At 44.7% G+C, this 22,439-nt stretch overlaps 4 protein-coding genes across 9 annotated transcripts in view; 2 read left to right on the forward strand and 2 right to left on the reverse strand.

The window, feature by feature from the left end:
- The window catches only part of LOC124470733 (ataxin-7), a 38,879-nt gene extending 20,250 nt beyond the window's left edge, over positions 1 to 18,629 (forward strand). For 2 of the 3 annotated variants that reach the window (XM_047024765.1, XM_047024766.1), the window contains exon 13: positions 142 to 3,839. In XM_047024765.1, the coding sequence (XP_046880721.1) occupies positions 142 to 159 (18 nt within the window). In that variant the 3' untranslated portion in view covers positions 160 to 3,839. Of the gene's footprint in view, positions 1 to 141; positions 3,840 to 18,600 lie in introns of those variants that run through there. The other variant, XR_006956450.1, reaches the window with a different exon arrangement.
- psmd6 (proteasome 26S subunit, non-ATPase 6) lies at positions 4,131 to 7,126 on the reverse strand. Its single transcript, XM_047024773.1, has 8 exons — positions 6,849 to 7,126; positions 6,360 to 6,565; positions 6,100 to 6,245; positions 5,761 to 5,980; positions 4,963 to 5,071; positions 4,670 to 4,838; positions 4,473 to 4,550; positions 4,131 to 4,367 (listed from the first exon to the last, which is right to left on the reverse strand). Exons 1-8 carry the CDS (start codon positions 6,991 to 6,993, stop codon positions 4,271 to 4,273), a joined length of 1,170 nt encoding a protein of 389 aa, XP_046880729.1. The 5' UTR covers positions 6,994 to 7,126; the 3' UTR covers positions 4,131 to 4,270.
- Positions 7,455 to 12,811, forward strand: slc2a9l1 (solute carrier family 2 member 9, like 1). Of its 2 annotated transcripts, XM_047024771.1 has the most exons (12): positions 7,455 to 7,566; positions 7,985 to 8,080; positions 8,990 to 9,150; positions 9,290 to 9,414; positions 9,534 to 9,663; positions 9,828 to 9,976; positions 10,538 to 10,725; positions 11,062 to 11,172; positions 11,531 to 11,632; positions 11,896 to 11,971; positions 12,117 to 12,244; positions 12,472 to 12,811. In XM_047024771.1, exons 1-12 carry the CDS (start codon positions 7,543 to 7,545, stop codon positions 12,655 to 12,657), a joined length of 1,476 nt encoding a protein of 491 aa, XP_046880727.1. In that variant the 5' UTR covers positions 7,455 to 7,542; the 3' UTR covers positions 12,658 to 12,811. The 2 variants fall into 2 exon arrangements, with proteins under 2 accessions (XP_046880727.1, XP_046880728.1); XM_047024772.1 differs by lacking the exon at positions 8,990 to 9,150 and having other exon boundaries at positions 7,485 to 7,566.
- A 555-nt stretch (positions 18,630 to 19,184) lies between the features above and the next one.
- prickle2b (prickle homolog 2b) overlaps positions 19,185 to 22,439 on the reverse strand; it is a 63,943-nt gene continuing 60,688 nt past the window's right edge. For all 3 annotated transcript variants that reach the window (XM_047024761.1, XM_047024764.1, XM_047024763.1), the window contains 2 exons: positions 20,904 to 21,755; positions 19,185 to 20,694 (listed from right to left, as the gene is read on the reverse strand). In XM_047024761.1, coding sequence (XP_046880717.1) covers positions 19,760 to 20,694; positions 20,904 to 21,755 — 1,787 coding nt within the window. In that variant the 3' untranslated portion in view covers positions 19,185 to 19,759. The remainder of the gene's footprint in view (positions 20,695 to 20,903; positions 21,756 to 22,439) is intronic.

The raw sequence follows: 22,439 nt of genomic DNA on the forward strand, positions 1-22,439 counted from the left end.
TGGTGTCTGTGCTGCACAAGGGGGGGTATTCACACTTGCTGTACACGTGTCATTTCCTGTAAGCTAATTGCTGTACTGTGTTTCATCAGTTGTTTATATTTGACAGTTCCTCACCTTGACCTGTTGTGTGTCTTCCTCCAGCCTAAGGCCCGTCCCTGACAGCGGTGGCTGTGTTCTCTGTATGGAACCTCGGGCTGAGACCAGAACCAGGGCTGAGGCCGGGGCTGAGGCTGAGGCCAGGACCAGGGCTGAGGCTGAGGCCAGGGCCAGGGAGCAGCAGCAGGCGGAGACTGTACGAGGCCTTCTAAATCTGCGTTACTCTCAGCTTCCCATGATCCTCAGGGTGGAGATGATCTGGACAGCCCAGTGACGTCATCGTGGAACATTTTCTCCCAAAGCCATGTGAGGGTGCTATGAGGGGCGTTGGGGCAGCGTAGACCCCTGTCAGTGTTGTAGTGTGACACCTTCCTGTGGGGAGGAGGAAGGAGCAGTCGGCCCTCAGACCTCAAGCCTGCGTTCCGGGGTTTCAGGAAGAAGGGCTGGCACAAGAACGACTGGGAGTGACTGGAGATCCAACACACCAATCTCTTCCGTGTGTGTGTGTGTGTGTGTGTGTGTGTACGCAAGTGCGTGTGATGTCAGATTCTGCTGGACTACTGGAAATTCTAACTAACACCCCCAGCGCCTGATCTCAGAGGCCTTGGAGAGGGCAGGAGGAGTAGAAACTGTCAGTTGCAACACTTCAAATACAATCACGGTTATTCCTTTCTATTAGTCTGAATCATGGCGACATGTGAATACGTAACCTGAGGTTATGTAGAGTAGCCAGAAGCAGATCCAGTCATTGGTCTGTGACACAAATAATTATGCAAGTGTTACCTTTTTTTGTTTGATATTAGCTTTTTCTTTTTTGCTAAAATTGAACTACACAAATTCTTTGTAGAAATAAGGAGGCCAGTCCATTGTGTGTAGACATGGGGCAGACAGACAGTTTTGCATGCAAATGTGGAAAAAGGATGTTGAATCTTGACATGTATTTCTTTTAACTTTAGTCAAAGAGGAATAGCTAGTTTTTAAGGATGTGTTTTCCTAAAACTTTTCATTTCTGAAGAGCCACAACAGTCCTACTCCCAACTGTGAACAGCACTAAACCCACTACTTAGTTTGAAGAAGTTTAACCAAGTTGTGCTTACTTGCCCTTTATGTTAGCCAAAGGCAGCCATCCATTTCAGTGACTTTAGTGTGTAACCACTAACAAGGTGCCCTACCACATGATATCTAATGACACTACATTGTCTGGTTGCGTTCAGTTTTTGTCTGACGGCCATTGACCGGGCTTCTGGTCTGTAGAACAAGACGTAACATCACACCAGTCATAGCTGTCCGGGTTTTGACATGTCTTCACAGTTGTGTGATTGTTGAGTGTATGGGGTTAAGTCTTGTCAGGTCAGACAGCCAGACAGATTTCTGTCTTAATCTGGTCACACATGCACCCTGTCTTTCTGAGCTGGTCTTTCCTGGAGGCAAGTGGTGTTTTGGTGCGAGATTCATGGAGATGGCTTCAGATTGGGTTACTAACTGATAGTATCTCTAGTCAATTTCTATTACGCCACTGATGTCAGACAGAAAACACAGCAGAGGAGACAAGTGTTTTATATCTTACTTTAGACTTTTTCTTATGTATTGAACAAATACTGAAGTATCCCTATTTGAGAATACATATTTTTTATTCGAATTGTACATATTGGAATATGTATTTTTGCACAGGAATTTTCTTACACACAATTTTTGGTACAATTAAGATCCTTATTATTTATTTAGTAAATTAGGTGACAAGTTTAAAAACCTGTTTATTTGAAGTGGTTCACTGCCAAGTCTGTAATGCAATACGTCTCTTAACTAGAGATTGAAGCATCTCATGAATCATGTACTGATCTCCTGTATAAAGGTGAAGGGGTTGTCTCTGTGGCATGAGAGTTTGACAGAAGACATTATTTACATTGTTCAAGGTGTCACCTGTGCTTTTACTATTAAGTTGCCTCTGAATCAAAAACATTATTTTTTATTTTTTTTGTGACCCACATAGCCTGTTATGCCCCGAGGCTAAAGCGTGGTTGTTTTCTAACCAATTTCCATGGAGTCGGTCATTCACTTTGTTGAAGACGATTTAAAACATTTCACAATTGAAACACTTATTTTCCTTGAAGGCTGAAGGGATTAAAGCAATCACTAAAGAAAGGAAGATGGAACACTTCAAACAGTGTGACTGCTTGCCTCATTGTTGCCAAACATTGTAATTTGAATCACAGCTTTTTAAAGAAATTCTTAGTTTGCCGCTTTTAGAAAATAATAAAATAAGTGCCTGAATTTGTTTCTCACCGACTGTTTAAGGACAGCTTTGTCGTTTTTAAGTTTTACCTTACTTGAATGTTCAAAGTGTTTTAGGAGCTTGCTTTTCAAATCTGCCTATGAACTCTAAATGTGGTCAAACCTGTCAGCTAGCTGTTTAGCAACAGTGTTATTTTTATTTTATCAAAGTTTTCCATGATGAGAGAAGTCTAGATTTCTAGGCAGACCTGAGCTTGCTGACTTTCCTAGGTCTACTATAATTTGTTGGTCACAGGTTTAGTTTTGTTTACCCTTGAACTCCACTGACAACTCTTGACCTTGTTTTCATGTAATGGAAACGTTGCAAAGATTTTTTATATATATATTATCCATCAAGCACCATATACTTGGAATGTGAAAGTGAGAGAACACAACTTGCTTGTGGGAGGAAATTCCCAAGTATATACTTCTATGTAAAAGCGTGTATAGATGATTTTCCTTTTTTGTATACATTATCAAAATAATTTGATCAGCTGGACTTCTGTGTATTGGCTGCTACGTAATTCATGAACAAAACATGTTAGGTTAGATTTACTTAATATTTAAAGAAAAAGATTGTATAGTCTATTTGTTTTGTAACAGGTTTCTGTAAATAAAAATAATTTATACTGCTATTTATATGAAAAGTAAACTGTCTTGGCCTCTTTTCTATAGTACTATTTTCCCAAAAATGACAGGATTTACTATTTAGCATTTTGTTATTTACAGGGTTCCCGTGGGGTCTTAAAATCTAAAAGTCCTTAAATTAAATTTAAGCTCTCAAAAATCTGTTAGATCTCAAAAATGTTTTACCTTCGTTCATTTCCAGAAACGTTGGCCGCAGAAATGTATTACAACGTAGTAAAGAAGTATTGAGTCGTAGCCTACAAAGCGGAGCTCTAGAGTCCAGTGTTCGAATTACGGGGGGGCTTTGACCCCCCTATTTAAGACTTGGGCCCCCTATTTAAGACTTGGACACCCCAAAAGAGGTAAAAAGAACAGGTCAGGGGGGTTGCTCCATTTATTTATCGTTCTTACCTATAATCGTAAATATTACTTAACACCCTGGAGAAGAAGCTGACACCCCCAATTATTATTGTATAATTCGCACTCTGTTTCTAACCAAACTAGAGGATCTTCCTGAGATTAAGAAGTGTTTGGTGGACTGATAAAACTGATAAAAGGACCATTTCTTTTTAGGCTCTTGGTTGAACCTTTCCTGGTGGGACAGTTGAGTACCTGGAAAGACCGTTGTGAGAGGGGATCTGGACAGTCGGGGAGTGCGCTGCGTGGGCTTTCTGAGATCTGGGCCCACAGATGCGTTTGGCACTACTGTGCTTGTTTTGAACCCAGGTCGTTGTGGTGTAGGCCCTTGTTCTAAACCCACTACACCACAAATTGTTACTAATGTGATTGCTTTATCTGTAAATTAAATGATACATTTTCAATGACTGAATTCATTGAAACAAAAACTTTTTTTTCTCAGAATTTCTTTGATTTTAATATTTTGGGGTAATGTGTCGTGTAGGTCTTCAATTTCAATCTTTATGGTCTTAAATTGTCTTTAAAAAGTCTTAAATTGGATTTACTGAAACCTGCAGGAACCCTGTATTTAATCTCACATGGGATTGCATTACACTTCAGCTACATGATAAATCAGACAGTGGTCATGATGAACACAGATCTACCCAGGACCACACAGATGATTGAACAAGATTCAGATATCACTTCCAGAAGTGTGCTCAGTCTTCAACAAAACTGGGTCACCGAAAAGATTTTTTTTAATTATATACACAATATAAGGGTCACTTTTTCAGACAAACTATTGGTGTGGACACTGGTACAACAGAAAACCCCAGGTGTTCCTCCCACGTGACGTCAGCCGACTCCTACATGGGCCATGCTACATGTTGATGACTCGGGACAGTTTCTGAACTCTGTTCAGCAGCAGGTCCCCTTTCTTGATGGTCTCCTGATACTGCCAGTTCTTACTATCAGGTCTGAAAAACACAGGAATATATACACCAATGAGCTCTGATACTTGTCAATCCAGCATTTGGAAACTGCACTCCCAACTTAATAATCATCCAAAACAACATATTTACCTGTTGGTTTCCACAATCTCGTTCACTTTGTCTATTTTGCAATGGAGGCGTCCAGCAGCTATGAATCGAGAAAGTTCCCTGAGAGACAAAAACCACAACAATTGTAATATTAGTCAACTGCAATATTTTACTTTAAAAGCATAGTCTTAGGTTAAGCCTAATTCAAATGTGCCAGAGATGGTCCAGCCATGACTCACTGGTCGATGAACTCGGTGCTGACTCCGAAGGCCTCGGCCATGTAGCCCAGGGTGAGGGAGCGGTAGGACTCCAGCAGCTGGCTGTAGGCGTGGATCCGCATCTCCCTCACGTAGTAACGGTAGTGGGGGGCGAACAGCCAGTCCTTCTTCATCTCCTGCTCCACCGTTGCTGCACAAGGGCAAAAAAAGAAATATCACCCATTTAATTTGACTCCAGAGGGATACGACAACTTTAAGACAGGATTAACAGAAGTGGTGCCGGATCGGAATATTGATCTGAAAGTGTTAATTACCCAGTGACTGGAAGAAGACAGAGTAACGGCACTCGTACAGAGAGAAGAGGTACTGACGGACAGCAGGCAGACTGTGAAGCACCTCCAGGATCTCAGCTCCCTTAATCACCTGTGAAGGGGGGGAGCACATTGTCAGTCTCCATATTGCAGAGTAGTTGAAATATAACACACCTGAACTATTGTTGGGAGATTTATCGAATATTAGTGATAATCTCGCAATAACTTTGAAGACGATGTAAAAAAATTACAGTTTTGCTGGTCCTTGTTTTAAGATCACCGTCTGGCTCCTCTGTGTTCTCACACACACACACACACACACACACAGAAAATTGCATTCGCACATTGCATCTTTTGCTCTCTTTTTGTCCTGTCACATAAGGACCTCTGCATGAATTGTTCCTTGTGAGGTCCATTTTGTGAAGTTGCAAGTACCATGTTATGGCAGCTGCTTGAATTTGCACACACATTTTGTACTTTGTAACAATAGCTGTTATATCTAGACTTACATTTACATTTAGTCATTTTAGCAGACGCTCTTATCCAGAGTGACTTACAGTGAGTACAGGGACATTCTCCCTGAGGCAAGTAGGGTGAAGTGCCTTGCCCAAGGACACAACGTCATGTGCACCGGCCGGGAATCGAACTGGCAACCTTCAGATTACTAGCCCGACGCTCTACCCGCTCAGCCATCTGACTCCCTACATTGTTTTTGTTGTTTTCTAACGGAAAACGTTAGAAACGTTTCTAACGTTTTGTAACAACACCACGAGTAGAAGCGAGGCCCCATCCATCACCCACCTTCTCACGGAGGTCAGGCCTCTTGAGGGCGATCATGCAGACGTAGACTGTGTATGTGACGAAGGTCTTGTAGTCCATGAGCTCGTAGGAGGTAAAGGTGGACACCGTGTCCAGGAAGAGCTCAGCAGCCTGTTTGAAGTCCCTGATGGCTACACAGTACAGGCCCTGGTACACCTTCAGACGGTTCCTCCTGTCCCAGTCGCCCCCTTCTTCGATAAGGCTGCAGAGACAGAAACACAGGGGGAACTGTGAACATTCAACACTGTGGTGTGACTGTTGATAGGTTGCTTATCATAATGGAATATGAGTGTTTTGGTACAACTTGTTGGTAAACACTACCTTTTGGCTTTCTCAGTATTGCGTGTGATGAGGTCACTGTCCATGTAGAAGAGTCCAATCCTCAGAAGGTAGAACACGATGTCTAGTCGATGGCCCAGGGCAACAGTCTTTTCATAGGTCTTCCTGAAGGCAGTGAGTGCACCCTCCTGACCCAACACCCAAGACATAACACACATTGCAGTTAATGACAAAACACCTGGTGACAAAAGGTCAGGCTCATTACATGGTTACATTTTATGTCATTTAAAAATCTAAAGCACCTTATCCCCAATTCTAATGAGGTATTCTGCTTTGGCCATCATAGCATCTCGGATTTCACTCTCGCCCAGGTTTTTCTCCGCATCTTCAAGCACATCATCCAGGCGTTTAAGCTCTTCCTCATTGGCCTTCTTCATCTTGCTCTGCAAGTCTGTATCGAGCTGCCACTTCAGGTCCTTGCACAGGCCCTCGTAGTAAGGTGCCATGTCTAAAACAAGAGAACACCATCATCACAACATGCCAAGTCATTTTGCTATGAATATTGCTAGCTACGTAGCCAAGAAGCGCTGTTTCCCATGCTAAACATTTTAGCTTGCTACCTAGCGTGCTATCTGGGCTAGCTTAGGCTAGCTCTGCTGTTAGTTGGCAACTGTCAACAGCAGGGTTCAAGACTTATGTTTTACTCAAAGCTAGCAAATTACAAGATATCCAGTGCTTTGTAAAATATTTCATTTTAAATAACATGAGATATTTTGTGATTCACCACTTACTGTTCTCTTTTATGGAGTCCATGAGCTCCGTCTTCACTTTAGCATCTTGTCGGTGACCATCCATCGTGAGCAAAAATTTCAGCTGTGCTATCCTAAGATCAGGGTTCTTAGGCAAACCTTCTTCTTCCAGATTCTCTAACGGCATTTTTGCAAGTATAAAAGAGAATCAAAACAAACACAAATGTTTTGTTAAGAAATAAGTCAAAAAGCTATCGTCTACTAGCCAGCCGACGATGACTACAGAAAAACACTGAACTTGCTACTTCCGCCAGACCAACAACCAGAGAGGAAGAAAGACAAAGACATATTTAGAGCCGCGTGTCCAGTTATGTATTTACTGCCGTCTGCTGGATGAAAATGTGACTGCATCTTCAATAAATGAACTAAAAGTAAAAAATGTAAAAAAAAAAATATATATATATATATATATATATATATATATATAATAAAATATGGACAAACGTGTTTTTGTGGGGGGGTTTTCCCGAACAAACGTTACATATTGGATTGAAAACAATAGTAAACACATGACCAATGAGACTGTCTCTCTGACTGCTTGATGTTATAGTTTCCTCTTCCTTCCCTTGAAGAAGTAAAAGATTAATCACACACCTACAATATCTAACAGGGCTCAATGGATGTACATGAGATCAGGAGTACATGAGTGTTGAATGGACTTCACAAGTGAGACATAATGGAGGGTTTTCTGAGTCAACTGGTAATCAAACCTTTAATTATATTTTATTGCAACAGTATTCATTATGTAAGGCGATGTTGATTGTAAAAATACTACGTAATAATACATTAGGCAACCCAAGAATAATCTGAGTTTTTATCATAAAACAAGTATTAAGAAATAGACGTTTAGATCATATTTTGCTGTATTGATTTAATTTTAAATATGATCTACAATAGATACACGCAATTGGCCAGCAATACCCTTGTAATGGGAGGCCGATGACTCAGCAACATTTTAACCTGTTATGATGTGAGAAATTATTATACCCAAAAGAATTATAGCCTATAGAATTATAGTACAATATCTAGTGGTGTAACATTTTTATGTGGTAAATTGTGATAAAGGTATGAGTTCATTTTGACAGAGAAGCACACACCTCTCTTGTCCTCCCTTCCAGACCCATGGGAATGCTTGGTTGTTCATCATAGTTCTGGGTATTGGAGGATCCTTTCAAAATGGATTTCATGTCACCGCCCTCAGTTCACCCTCACCAGTAAGATGAACATTTCTTCATTCAGTATAATCTACCAGTTGTTGAGAATACATGGAAGAGGGATATAGTCCTAGTCCATCCACTCATGAATATAAATGATTGTGTCAGTACTTTCTAAAATAGTAGGATGAGTGAGAAGCTAACCTGCTGTTAGATTACTTGGCAGGGCACAGATGGTGAATGCACCGTTTGTTCAAGGTTCATGACTATCCCCATCTTGTTACACTTCACACAACTCAGAATATTCCAAATGAACATCTGCTGTAGTACATGTCTACCTTGGCAGGTTTTGGCACAAACTTGTAGGCAGAGATGTCAAAAGTACACACATCCTTCACTCAAGTAGAAGTACAGATACTCATGTTTAAAAATACTTTCACTCAAGTTGAAGTAAATAAGTATAGGCTCTGACATATACTTAAGTAACAACTGTGCAACAATGTAACAACAGTGTAATCACAATGTAATGATAGTGTAATAACAGTATAACAACCGTGTAACAACAATGTAACAACAGTGTAACAACAGTGTAACTAGGGCTTGACATGAACTTTTTGAGGCACTTGTCTTTGGACAAGTACATTTGCGTTTCACTTGTCCATGCATAAAAGTCACTTGACACAAATGTTATTTGTTACATACAACATTTACACAATTTCTGCAGAATGACAGTGTAACAACAGTGTTGAAATGACAAGAAATCATATTGATCATGCCACCAAATACAGATTTAAACTAAAGTAACGAGCCCTAACCCAAAAAAATTAAGGAGTGAAAGTAAAAAGTTGTTAGAAAAAGAAATGGTAAAACTGATACCAGAAAAATCTACTTAAGTACAAAAGTACTTTGTTAATTCCCATCACTGCTTGAGGGAAACAACACTTGTTTTGACCTCGTATGTGTTTTCAGTATATCCAACGCTTCATCAATAGCAGTTGGTCTGGGAGATATGAGGAGCCTGCCGCTTCCCAGACAGTCACCCTCATCTGGTCAGCTGTTGTGTCCATCTATGCTGTAGGGGGGCTGTTTGGCTCTGTGAGTGTTCGAAGTGTAGCTGAGGCATTTGGGAGGTAATTGGCCCATTTTTCAACACAAAAGAGACCATCCTCTGGGACAGAGAATATGTAACGAATGAATTAACCATCTAACTGAATGTATACCGGGAGAAACATATAATGTTGCCCATGTACAACTTGGTTTTATCTACAGAAAGAGAGCCACGATTTACAACAATGTAATAAGCATTGTTGCTTCAGTGATCATGTTTACAAGCAAGGAAGCAAATTCCTTTGAGATGGTCCTAGTGGCACGATTCCTGTATGGATTCACAGCAGGTAGGTCTAACATAGAGAACTTAATATAGCCTGAATGGAAAGTTGTATCATCATCTGTTATTACAACAAAATCACATAGATGTCAGACTGTCAGTGTTACTTGTGTGTGTCAAACTCAGGTTTAGGAGGAAACCTCCATGTCATTTACTTGGGAGAGAGTTCCCCCAAAAGGATCAGAGGTTTAGTCATTTTAACCTCAGCTACCTTTGTCTCTATGGGTAAACTTGCAGGACAAGTGGTTGGTCTAAGGTACAGTATAATCATCATCTGACTTTCCCTAGTTTCACCACATTGTTGCTTTCCGTTGTGCTTGTGGTTAACCAATCAATGTAGTATTATGTAATACACAAAATGTTAACAGATATGTATTGATTTGTTGAATAGACATGACGGTGGGTATTGTGTTTTCTCAGGGAGATTCTTGGCCGTGAGGACTTGTGGAACATCCTCCTGTGTGTCCCAACATGTTTCTCTGTTCTTCAGCTGGTCATCCTGCCCTTCTTTCCTGAGGCCCCCAGATACTCATTAATAGAGAAAGGAGACACAGAGGCATGCAAAAAAGGTTGGGATATTTCTGCACAGTCATTCATGCTGAAATCCACTGTCCAAAGGGTCTTTGGACAGTGCAACAACTGCAATAACTGAAACAATGGAACACTGAGTGCTATGCAAATGTATAAAAAACGTAATTATACTGAATGTAGGAGAATATCTGAGTTGACATTTACATGTTTAAGTCCCTTAAAGTATTGCCAAACAAAATACAGTCATTACATTTACATTACATTTACATTTATGCATTTAGCAGACGCTTTTATCCAAAGCGACTTCCAAGAGAGAGCTTTACAAAAGAGCATAGGTCACTGATCATTACAACAAGGTAGTCCCAAACATTGCAAGCAGCCAAAACATGAAGCATACATTGTGAAAAAACTATACAATTGCCGAAAGGGAAGACCCATAAGAGCATGCAGTTATACAAGTTTACAAATTAAAACAACATGAACCACAAAAAGTGCAGGACTGTACCTGTGGAAGAACAATCAATAGTAATCATTGATTGTTGTCATTATGAGCCATGCTGGATGATCATACATATCTGAATTGCTTGTGTGTGTCCCAGCGCTTCAGAGTCTGTGGGGGGGAGGTGATTACAAGCTGGAGATTCAAGAGATGGTGATGGAGCAGACTGCCATTAGGGGGGTTCACTCCAAGAGCCTGTTGGAGCTGCTGAGAGACAGGAGTGTACGCTGGCAGCTGCTCACCATGATGGTCATCTACGGCTGCATCCAGTTCTGTGGTCTCTCAGCTGTAAGGATGCTAAACTCTACCCTTAAATTTCCTCTGGAGCAGGCTGGCATTATCTACGCTGCTTTATCTCACAATCTGAGGAACTAAATGTACTCTATTCGATTGATTCACTCTAATTTACCTTCTTTTCTTTACTTTGTCCCTCTTTTTCCCTCCCTCCCTCCCTCCCTCCCTCCCTCCCTCTCTCTCTCTCTCTCTCTCTCTCTCTCTCTCTCTCTCTCTCTCTCTCTCTCTCTCTCTCCCCCTCCCTCCCTCTCCCCCTCCCTCTCTCTCTCTCTCTCTCTCTCTCTCTCTCTCTCTCTCTCTCTCTCTCTCTCTCTCTCTCTCTCCCCTCAGATCAGTGTGTACTCCTATGACATCTTTCTGAACGCTGGTATTCCCCAGGATAAGGTCCGCTATGTGACGCTGGGTGTGGGAGCGGCTGAGGTACTCACCTCTATCACATGTGTGAGTCCTGGGGAAATGCACCGCTTACATATGAACACCACAGTCACACCTGCAGAGGAGGTATTTCGCCCTTCCCTAGCAACCGAAAGAGATTGTATCGCTAACAGGACTGTAACGGCTGAGATCGTCCCCTAAATACAGCAGCAATGGCTCCCCTACAGGTGGACTCTGTCACTAAGAGGCCACGGCCTCTCTCGGGCTTCCCGACGATAAATCATCACAGAGACCTCTTAACTCTGCTGTCTCTGCTGTCTTCGCACCACAGCGTTAGATGGATGGGGAAAGTTGTGGCAGGGTTCTGGTTCCCTCCCCTGTGAGAGGGCTGCCACAGCTCTCTGTGTGTCTCCCTGTCCCCCAGGGCCTTCTGATCGAGAGCGTGGGGAGGAGGCCGCTGCTCTGGGGGGGCTTTGGAGCCATGTCGGCCATCATGGTATTAATCACCGCCACGCTCAACCTCAAGGTGACCTCTGAGTTCTGTGGCGGAAGGGGGCTAGTGTGTGTGTGTGTGTGTGTGTGTGTGTGTGCAATTGGGGGTGTTTGGATATGTATTTGTGGACCTTACCTCACTTTGATACTAAAATAATGTGACATAGGTTATATATGTAAGCAGCGGGAGCAACAGACACAAATGTCACCGTTAAAGTGTGGCCCTTTATGTTCAGTTATCTTGTTATGTGTCTGCTTCCAGGACCTTATGTACCTGAGTCTTGTATCTGCTTCCAGGACCAAAGCTACTGGATTCCATACAGCACTGTTGGCTTGATATTCCTCTTCATAATCTTCTATAGTGGAGGACCAGGTATGTCTACAATACAGTACATGTAATATGGCTATGGATTGGATTTGGACAGAATGCTACCCTCCATGGTATCACAGTTACAGTAATACACATCCAAGGCTGTGGTTGTTGATCTGAATAGTGTTCCTCCTTGGTCTTTCTACAGCTGGAGTGTTGCCCTCTCTCACCCATGAGCTTTTCATCCAGTCATGCCGGCCAGCAGCGTTTGTCTTCGTAGGTATCCAGCGCTGGCTAGGCTTCGCTATCCTGGGCCTGGCCTTCCCCTTTCTCCTTGTAAGTCATCAACTTACAACTTTGGTCACGTCTGAATGAACTAGCTGTTCATGTGAGCTCTAATTTAGACATCGCAAGAATCGAGGTTTAACTGATAAGTGTCTTGGCTCTGAATGGAACAATAGAGCAGGAGCTTAATGACAGAATGACAGGAGGTGAGATGCTTTTCCTGCCTACGCTGCAGTGTGAGTCCCTGGTCTTTCACACCTGTCTCCTCGTGTCTGCAGGTGGAGCTCGAGTCCTTCTGCTTCCTGCTCTTCTCCTGCATGTGTCTGCTCGCCGGCACCTACGTCTTCTTCATCCTCCCGGAGACCAAAGGCAGAACCTTGCTGGAGATCAACGAGGAGTTCCAGAACATTCACTTGTGTGGGAAACCCCCCTGTGATGAAAAAGCCCTAGAGACCAGCTTATGAGATGTCAGAGATGAAGAACCGCTGGAAGAAGGGAACAATGTTTTAGGTGCTTCTCATGGTTCATTTATGATAGGTTGAGTGTGACTAAAAAAAGAGCTAATGAGAAGTACATCATAGGTGTCACATGATACTATAAATTAAAGATATACTTGTACGATGTACTGGATATCATTTCCTCTTCATAGGTACTGTTTACATAACACAGCATGGCTTTGCAGTTTATAGGAATTATTTGCCTGGTGTGTGTGTTTTCCTTTTCAAAGATCACCTCCATTGAAAAAAAAAAAACATAACTTTCCCACCATCGCTTAATGAATCTCCACACTCCCAGTTCCCTGTACTTCTCTCTGAGACACTCCTCCAATAACCTCAACAGCATGAAGCCTTCAGACCAGCCAATCAGGCTGCAGGACATGCAGAGGCTTCCCATAGCTTCTACACCGGCGGCTCCCTAGACTTCTATAATCACGTGGCTCTATGAGGGCTCTCACCCCCCTTATCACTGGCCACCAGCTGCCCCAGGACTGGAGCTCTTCATTAGCCCTTAAACACGGAAGCCGTACTGCTCCCACTCCAGGATGCTCACTGATTGACGTTATCTTGGCCCGGGGAGAGATGCTGTGTTGGCGTCCCGCTGTACCTTGTTATCTCTGGTGGGGATTAACCAGAGGATTAATTAGAGCAACCATAGTAACGGATAACGGCTCCGCCTCAAAGATTTGGCTGGTCAGTCACTGAGATTTCAGCCACTGAGATTTCCGTGCTTCTTCACGTGGTACTCTTTGATGGGAAGGACAGCTGCTAAGGTAGGGACATGATCAGGACAACATTAGAGCCATACTGTTGCTAGTCAATAAAAGATAGCTTCATAATTAGAAGAAGACATAAGACTTTTTTTTGTGCAAAGTGACAGTTGTTTGTCATTTTTGACAGAAAGTAATTCAGTCAAAAATAACCACAAATATGATGTATTTTTGCATTTGAGTGTGGCACACTTAAGCGCCCCAAAAGGGTTGTAATGACACAAAAACATCAACAGATGGCGCAGTCAATCTACATAGTTAGAACGACAAGCCTGTTGGCCCACTTGACACAGGGTGACAAGGCATGAGGATATGTTCTTGTGACACACAATAGCACTGGCCTATATCTTATGTAGTCCATGTTTTCTATTAGTCATATGATAGTGGAACAAGATTTTGTTGGTAGTTTTTTATCAGAATAAAACAAAGAAACCTACTATGAATCCTCTTTGAATGGCTTATGGCCATGCTTTCCTGTTGACCTTCCTGTTGACCTTCTTGTTCTAGTTGACTTAAGAGGTGAAACGGACACCATTACTCTGAGAGAGTATTCAGGTGCATTGCTTGAAAGTAGGTTTATAACACCTGGTGGTATTTTGGGTTTTCTTAGAGCCTTTGCTAAAACCAGAGCCTCTGCAGAGTGAGGAATCCTGCTGCATTAGGAGCTCCTCTGGGACTCTCAGGTGAGAAGTGGGCCCGCTCCGTGTTTTTAACTGTTTCACTTCCTGCCTGGGAACACTGGACGCACACCAGAAAGAACACGACCCCGTTGAGAACAACAGAGGAGGGCAATGTAAGCATTAATGAAATCAATGGAGATGTGCTAATTGTAACGTAGTTAGTGAAAGGTCACAGAATCGCTCCAGGTTAATGCAATGTCAAGGACAGGGGGGTCGACGTGTCCATAGGATTCAAAACCCAAGGCCACTTAGTTGAGATTTTCTTTTGTTGAAAAGGTGCTTTTGCTAAGTGAGGGATAATCTACTGGATGTGGAGGATTTAGAGGGTCACTGTAGATCATTCTAGAAAGGCATACCCAAAGCTGAAGGTCATTCTGGAAAAAATGAAGGGGATAACACCAAGGGTAGTTGTTTATAAATGTAGTAACGTCGATGTATTGCATGTATGGGGCTTGTGTTTACACTGTCCTGTGCTGTGTGTGTTTTCAGTTTTCTGCGATGGTCATAGTCATGGTCTCTAGGTTGGTCATGGTTTCAACCACAGCATCTGCTATGAACCACTGATTAGAGCGAGCACCAGTCTGCGGGAGCTTAAGAGGAAAATACACCCTGAAACAAGAAGATCATAGACTATCTCTGGCTCATTTACAGCTGAGGGCTAAAGAGGCCCATTCATCACGATAGGTTTTAGAAATGTAGGGAAAGAGATGGGGAGAGAGAGAGAGAGAGGGAGAGAGGGAGAGAGAGGGAGGGAAAGAGAAGGGGAAAGAAAGAAGGGGAGGGTTAGAAAGATAGAGAAGGAGAGAGAGAGACAGAGAGAGACAGAGAGAGAGAGATAGAGAGAGGGAGAGAGAGAGAGAGAGAGAGAGAGAGAGAGAGAGAGAGAGAGAGAGAGAGAGAGAGAGAGAGGTGGAAAGAGAGAAGGGGAGGGGGAGGGTTGGAAAGATAGAGAAGTAGAGAGAGAGAGAGAGAGAGAGAGAGAGAGAGAGAGAGAGAGAGAGAGAGACAGAGAGAGAGAGCGAGAGAGAGAAGCTATGTAGTTGTGGTGATTTAGTGCAGGTGGCACACAGATGGGACCCCTCCCGGGACCTAAGCTCGTTAATGAGTCACTGCCGGGGGGCCGGGGACGTGACATCATGAACCAGACGGACCCCTCTGGCACCAAGGAATAAAGGTACCCAGCATGCCACTCCCCATTATGATGAGTTGCCCCCAAGTCGCTTGATCTGCGGATTAACCAGCCAAAAACTGGCACAGCCTCATGGCAGAATGTTGAATGTGTCAGATCAGCAAGTACATCATGAACCTAAACCATAAAAAAAGCAGCCTCAAGCTAATCAGGGTGACGGATTGTTCAGGGGCACAGCCATACGGCTAAAGTTGCATTAACAGTTAAACCTTTAGCTTACACACAAACGTGTTGACAAACACGTTTGACTGTTGCCACATACATCTTCGGTTTTGGTTGTTGTGCTTCCAGACTGTTCCAGCAGTGAGTGGTGGTTTGAGAGGGTGCAGGAGTCCCAGTGTGAGTGCAGGAGAGGGGCTAGCAGATGGAGTTAATACCAAACAGAGGGGTTACTGTCACACAGTATTAACAGCATACCCTCAGGAGAGGAGAGGGCTCCAGAATGGCCAGAGGCACTCAGGCAAGACTGGATGAGTCGACGCAATATTTACCAAGAAGGATTCTGGGAGGTCATTGGTCGAGAAATCCACCTCTGCCCTCTTGTTCCTATATGTTTATAAAGAGGATTATAGGTCATGGACACCAATTATCCCCTCATGGCCAGATCCTAATATGGGAAAAAACTGCCGTGGCCAAAAGTATTGTGAGCGACATACATTTTGTGTTTGCGAAGCTTGCTGGGCCGTGGCATAAAATGACTGCTAAAATAATTTCAGTAAGTCATATCATCAGCACAGGGGAAAGTGTGAACTAGTTCTAGCCAGGGGAAATCACTCTATCATTCAGATTGGATTTTAAGAGCAGATTGACTGCTGTAAAAGAGGGGACTATTTGCATATATTACAATATTCGCCCCCAAAAAGCTTAAAAAAATATGAAATGTGCCTTATTGTATTCCAGCATTCCAGCATACTTTGCTAAACACAACATTTGTCCTTGCCAAAACTTGTGGCCACGACTACTCAAGAGTGGGCTAGCACACCATCACTACTACAATACCAAAATCACACCAATTATCTGGTTGAAAAATGGATGGGTTTAATATTTAATAGATAAACATCCCATTTCCATCCATGTCCACATTGTAGAGACTGTGGCGAAGGTCAAATGCTACTTTAATTGTTGTGTGAGAGTGTATGCATTCTTACCATAGTAATTGGGAACACATGATAAGATAGTAGGAGGCACCAGTGAAGGCTTGGCCATTCCTGTCATGCATCTTCTATTCACTGGAACTGGACTATGTGTGTGTGTGTGTGTGGGTGAGCGCTGTGTGTGTGTTTGTGAGCACTGTGTGTGTGTGTGTCTGTGAGCAGTGTGTGTGTGTGTTTGTGTGTGCACTGTGTGTGTGTGTGTGTGTGTGTGGGAGATAACACACCAGCATTCTTCACTTGTAAATAATTGAATCGGGCTATTTTAGTTTGCTCTGAGCTGAGCTGTAATTTGGAGCCCTTTATCTCTTGTTTAAGGACCGGTAATTATGTCTGTCAGAGACTTCCAAAACAAATGTTCCAGCTTCATTTTGACTTCAAATAGACAACAACTGACATGCTAAAAGATGCACAGCAGCGAGATGAGAGAATATACAAACAAACACCAACATTTTGTCAGCTTACGGCCTTTGGCAAGAACATAGCCTGCAAAGTGACCATCACACCAACATTCGGTGTCTAGATAAAACCTTTGCTACAGACATCTAACCATCAATATGACACTTACAGTGGCTGACATTTTTGGCCATTCAAAACCCTAAGAAACAGACAACTTGGATGTCTAATGTTGACACACCTTCAAACTAACATGGATTGCTGTTCTCAAGAAACACATGACCGTCAACCAACAGCAGACAAGGCTCTACTGACAGAGCGATCCTGCTCCTCAGACACAGCTACACTTACGACACGCAAACCTCAGACTCTTTCAGGGTTCTGTCTGAGGCACCCTCCCATGCTGCCAAGTATAGCACAGTCACATGACCCTGGAGGCCTTTGCATGCCTGGGCCAATGGAATGTAAGGAACATTGGTTAATTGGCTGCCACATTCTGAAGACGTTCTTTAAAAAGCAACTCATTTGGAATCATCCGAGTCCTGCTCATGTCGTCAATGAGCCATGAAAGGCTGCCAGTCACAAGATTTCACAGACATACCTCCGTTTGAGGTTTTCATTACAAGAAAACTAAGATAAACCTTCAATTGGGCTATTTGGCTAACTATCGAGGCTACCTACTAGAACCACACTTCACTTTTTTCTGTTTCTTTAAACTGGAACAGTTCAGCTTTTTAAAAACAAGCTTCATACAAATGTTGGACTTCCGGTTCCCATAGCAGCCCATGATGAGGATTGTTCCAGGCTAAAGCATATATTGAATTGTTTGGAGACTTCTGTCTCTTCCTACTCTGGTGCAGCCCACAAGTCCACCCCGCTTCCCCTCAGGGTGGGCCGCGTTCCCAGAGGGAACAGGACACGAGCGTCTCATCAATGCGAGTCTGTCCACAGAGTTGACCGCTGTCCCTATCCTGAATCAACACGTCTCAGGGATTATCCCCTATGATGCCCCTCTATGACACTACCCAGAAGGCATATGGCCACAATCTGTAACAGCCCTGGCTGTATCTCCATCTTCAGCTCTGCTTTAATTAAACACATGGAGAAGCCACAGAACCCCCAGAGCCAAGCCTCCGACAGCTCTGTCTCCCTCGCTGTCCTCATGCTGGGGCCCTACAGGAACGAGGGAATGAAGAAATATATATGGGCTGGGTTGATTAGGTAAGATTCTGCTCTGATGAGATTCAAATGAGTTTCAGCTGCCCCTGAGAGAGGAAACCATGTGTTTAGATCAATAACCTCTTTATAACCAATGATAGAGATGTTTTTATGATTCTTCTGTTCCCGAAGGTTTATTACTTTGGAAATGATGCAGTGACAGTCAACCCTTCAGCTGGGTGGACATCACAGGGGTTCCTCAGGGCTGGAGAAAGCTAGATTACAGCAGAATCCAGGCCAAGTCATCAGAGGACAGCCCTAATGTGTCTCACATGTTTATGCAGCTGTTTTTTTTGTCATAACACAGCAGACAAAATGACAAATCCCTCCCTCCCTCAAAGTTATTTGTCCACCGCAAAGTATATAGAGAGGCTGGGGCATGATGTCTTCCAGCGAAGGCTCCTTTAAAGCCACTAATGTGGCCATCATGTCAACAGCATTAGTGCCCCATCGCCTTTAATCAAGAGACTAAGGCTAAGTACCTAGATTTCAAAAGTGGAGCAGAGGTGTGTGTGTATGTGTGCGTGCGTGTACGTTCACAGATTAAGGGATGTGGTCCTCCAATAATCCGTTGACCACATGGACCTAAGAGGGAATCCAATTAAGAGTGTGGCTCAACCTGTGTCTCTTGTCCAGTGCTAAAGGTCTACGAAACAAGTGGAATAAGTGTAAATCCAAACACTTTGGGTATGAAATAATGTGCAAGGTAAATGTAAGATAGTTATTATGAGGAAGTCTTACATCCTGAGAATTAAATGACCACAAGGGCAATAGTAGTTTCATCAGAATGAATATGAATTAGTACATTTACTAATTTGCCAGCATCTGATTCAAGTGTTAATCCTTAGACCTTCATCAGCAAATACATATCTTACTGGGGCTTAGAATAATAATACAAATCTCACTGCCAACACATTACGGCAGCCAAGTACACATTATCATCACATAGTGACTATCAATGCTCCCATTAGTATTGGGATATGCCAGGTCTACAGTTTCACTCACACAGAGCAGAAGGTAGAGGTGACTGTTCAGTGTGGAGAATCGTTAACAAACACCAGGCTCTCCTGAAAGAAACAGCACTTGGCACTCACATATACTCCTTTATTCCAACGCAGAACCAGATCATCAAATAAGCATGCATGCATTTGTCTATTTCTACATTATAGATATTTAATACATAAATGATTCTATCCATACAAAATATAAAAATATGTGGGACCTCATTTACAATACTATTTACATAACTTAACTTAAGAGAATTTATCTATTCACTTACCTATGTACACATCATCAACTGATTTACTGTCTCTTCAAATCACATTGCATGAAAAAAGCTGGACCATAACTAGACTGTCTGTACCTTACTGACTGTAGCTGCGTGGAAATGGCATTATCATAACTGCTGCTGGGAATAACATGATGGTTTATTAAAAAGCACATGTGTGAGGACCCGAGAAATCGCATGAACACACATCAGAAATATTAAGAAGATAAACATGCGAAACATTTGCGCCGCCAACTGTTTACCCCACTGCATCATTACACACGGCTAACCGCACAACACTAAACACTCAACAAGGTGGCTGTGTTCGGTTCTGAAAACACACCTTTAGTGCGTACCCGGGTGTTCACTGGTCCACATTCAGGCAGAGGGGGCCGGTGTTAAGAAATAATGCAGTTTTTGCTTTTCCTGCGTTTGCGGGTGTGGAGCTGCCCCCCTCGGCCACTGAGCTGGTGAGGCCCCCCCACTCCGGCGGAGGCGTACTTGTGGATGAGCTCCTGGCTGCTGAGGTAGCGCAGCTGCACCGGCCTGGGGATGGGCTCACCCAGGAAGTAGCCCTCGTCCTCCGACTCTGAGGAAGACGAACAGGTGGAGCACCACTCGTCCTCGTCGTCGTAGTCGTCCCAGGAGTAGGGCCCCAGGCGCCGGTTGGCCACCGGGTTCTGCAGGGTGAGGTCGGAGGTCGTGCGAGGGCACGGCCTGAACTGCTGGGGCTGGTACCGCCTCCCTCCGCTCCCAAACGGCTCCCTGGAGCCCCTGGGAGGGGGGAACTGGTCGTAGTCCTCGCGGAAACGCAGCTGGGGTCTCTCCTGGGGTCTCTCCCTGCGCTCTGCCGCCAGATGGAGGGCGTTCTCCGAGCGTGAGCGTCTGGACCTCCGCGGGCGGTGGTGGTGGTGATGTCGTCGACGCTGGGGCGTGTCCTCGGGGGCGTCCATGTCCCTGGCCACACCCCCCCCTCCTTGTCTGCGTGTCCGCTCGCTGATGGGCGGGAGGCGGGCGGCGTTGGCGCTGCTCACCAGACTGACCCGGTCCTCCTCCTGGTAGGTGAAGCCCGGGGGCAGACGGGCCACGCCCCTGCCAGGGGACTCGCAGTACTGCAGGGGGTACTGGGGGGGCAGAGAGGGCTCCATCTCCAGGTAGGGCTGGCCGGAGGTCAGACTACGTAGGGACTCGGAGCTGCGGAAATGGACGGAGGAGTTGAGCGTGCCCATGTTGCTCTTCTCCGACACGTTCATGCCAGAGTCTTTGCTCAGGTCGGGCATGGAGAAACGAGAGAGGTGCTCCTGGCGTCGGCCTCCTCCATCTGCAGAGTTTCCTGGAGAGAGAGAGGGAGGGGGAGGGGGAGAGAAAGAAAATAAGTTAGATTAGATCAAATCAATCACGGACGGCCTCGCATTTAGCACAGCAAAGTGAAATGTCCACATGCAGTTTGCACTTCTGCCTGAATACGCTGGGCTAAAGAGGACCCCCTCTTGCTTGCCCTGCTCTGTCCTGGGGAGGGTGCGTGTGGCCTAGTGCGGGTACCTGTGGCGTTGGACAGGGTCAGGGACTCCATGGAGCCTTGGGGGGTCTGCTCCAGAGGGGTGAGCTGCTCCGTGAAGCTAAGTGCGTTGATCGGGTTCCTGCTCCGCCCCAACTGCGGAGGCACCACCTCCCTCTCCCTCTGGAACCCGTGCAGACTGATGGAGCGCTTGTCGGAGAAGCCGTTATGCTGCTGTGCGCTGCGGGGGGCCTCGCTGAAGCTCTGCTGAGGTTTCAGCTTGGCCTGGTAATAGTCCTCTGGACCTTGGTGAAACCAGTTCTCGTTCAGAGACTGGCCCTTCAGGGCGGAGATAGGTGGTCTCTTGGTGACGCCTCTCTCCTTGGCCCTGTGGTCTTGTTGGCTGCCCTGGCCGGAGGAGGCGGAGTTATATGCAGTCCGGATGTTACATTGGCTGAGCAGCTGGAGCGGGGTGGGGTTGGCGGTGGTGTCTGGTCGTCCCTCGTAGGGGTAGCCCTCCCCCCCCTGGATCTGGTTCTGCCAGGAGGGAGGCTCACGGGTCAGGCTGGGCGTCTGGCTGGACAGACTGAGCAGGTCCATTTGCAGGGAGAGAGGATCCACCTCTCCAGAGAACCTGCCGTGTCCTCCTCCTGCCTTCCCAGCCTTGGAACTCCGACGGGACTCCCTGGTGGAGCGGGCGCTCTGGAAGGCGGAGTCGGAGGAGTCCGACCCGTTGGGCTCCTCCCCCAGGCTGCAGGAGCGCGAGCAGAAGATCTGGCCCTGCTTGGGCAGGAAGGGCCGTCCCAGTAGAGAGCGTTTACAGCGGGCGCAGCAGAAGCAGCCCTCGGTGGCGTGCCAGTGCTGGCCGTCATACGTCATCTGACCCTGGTCAATGCCTGTAGGAGGAAGGACATGTGGCTCAGTACAACAGTAGCTACCAAATCCGGTATAAATGAGAGGTCCATTTACTTCCTGTTTGCAGTGTTGCTTGTCTGGCAGCATGCAATAATTATAAACGGGATTTTCTTCATTAATAGCCGTTTACAGTTAATAGCCTTTCCTTGACGAGAGAGAGGTGAATAAACCCGTAGGCTACGACACTTACATCTTGAGTTTAGAGGCAAACTCATTAACTGGAATGCCTAGTGTTATATAAACACAATGCATTCTAAGTATGTTTAGAGTTGCTGGAAGAAAAGGGCCCGTCGCTAATGGTTACCATCTGGTTTCAACATGTTTTCTGATGGTTTCAAATTATAATCAGTTTCACCCAAATACTTTCTGTATCCTGTCTGAGAAATAATTACAGAGCAAATTTGTAGCGAGGGGCCGTGCCAGATCCCAGCTGGGGATCCTGACAAAGAGAGGCCAGCGTGGGTCTGACAGGAAGGCTTCATGGTGGCATGGGGCCAGAGGAGAATGTGCTGCTGGCTTCACCCAGGCTCTACCTCTCTCACAGACCTTGCTCAATGTGACCATGTGTTCAGTTTCCTCCGTTTTCATCCGTATTGGAAAAGGCACAATACATGTGAAGTTCATTTTGAATAAATACAGTACACGTATTAGTAGTAAAAGTATTT

This window comes from Hypomesus transpacificus, chromosome 9 (genome assembly GCF_021917145.1).
Source record: "Hypomesus transpacificus isolate Combined female chromosome 9, fHypTra1, whole genome shotgun sequence".
Lineage (NCBI taxonomy): Eukaryota > Metazoa > Chordata > Actinopteri > Osmeriformes > Osmeridae > Hypomesus > Hypomesus transpacificus.

What these genes read in the sequence shown, in the direction of transcription:
- psmd6 (XM_047024773.1), bottom strand. Translation starts at nt 6,993, where the DNA reads ATGCCGTTAGAGAATCTGGAAGAAGAAGGTTTGCCTAAGAACCCTGAT. An exon ending in TCATTAGAATTGGGGATAAG is followed by an intron (nt 6,246 to 6,359) that starts GTGCTTTAGATT and finishes GTGTTGGGTCAG; the next exon opens with GAGGGTGCACTCACTGCCTT. An exon ending in AATACTGAGAAAGCCAAAAG is followed by an intron (nt 5,981 to 6,099) that starts GTAGTGTTTACC and finishes CTGTCTCTGCAG; the next exon opens with CCTTATCGAAGAAGGGGGCG.
- slc2a9l1 (XM_047024771.1), top strand. Translation starts at nt 7,543, where the DNA reads ATGGAGGGTTTTCTGAGTCAACTG. An exon ending in AGGGTTTTCTGAGTCAACTG is followed by an intron (nt 7,567 to 7,984) that starts GTAATCAAACCT and finishes CCTCCCTTCCAG; the next exon opens with ACCCATGGGAATGCTTGGTT. An exon ending in GTAGCTGAGGCATTTGGGAG is followed by an intron (nt 9,151 to 9,289) that starts GTAATTGGCCCA and finishes TTTTATCTACAG; the next exon opens with AAAGAGAGCCACGATTTACA.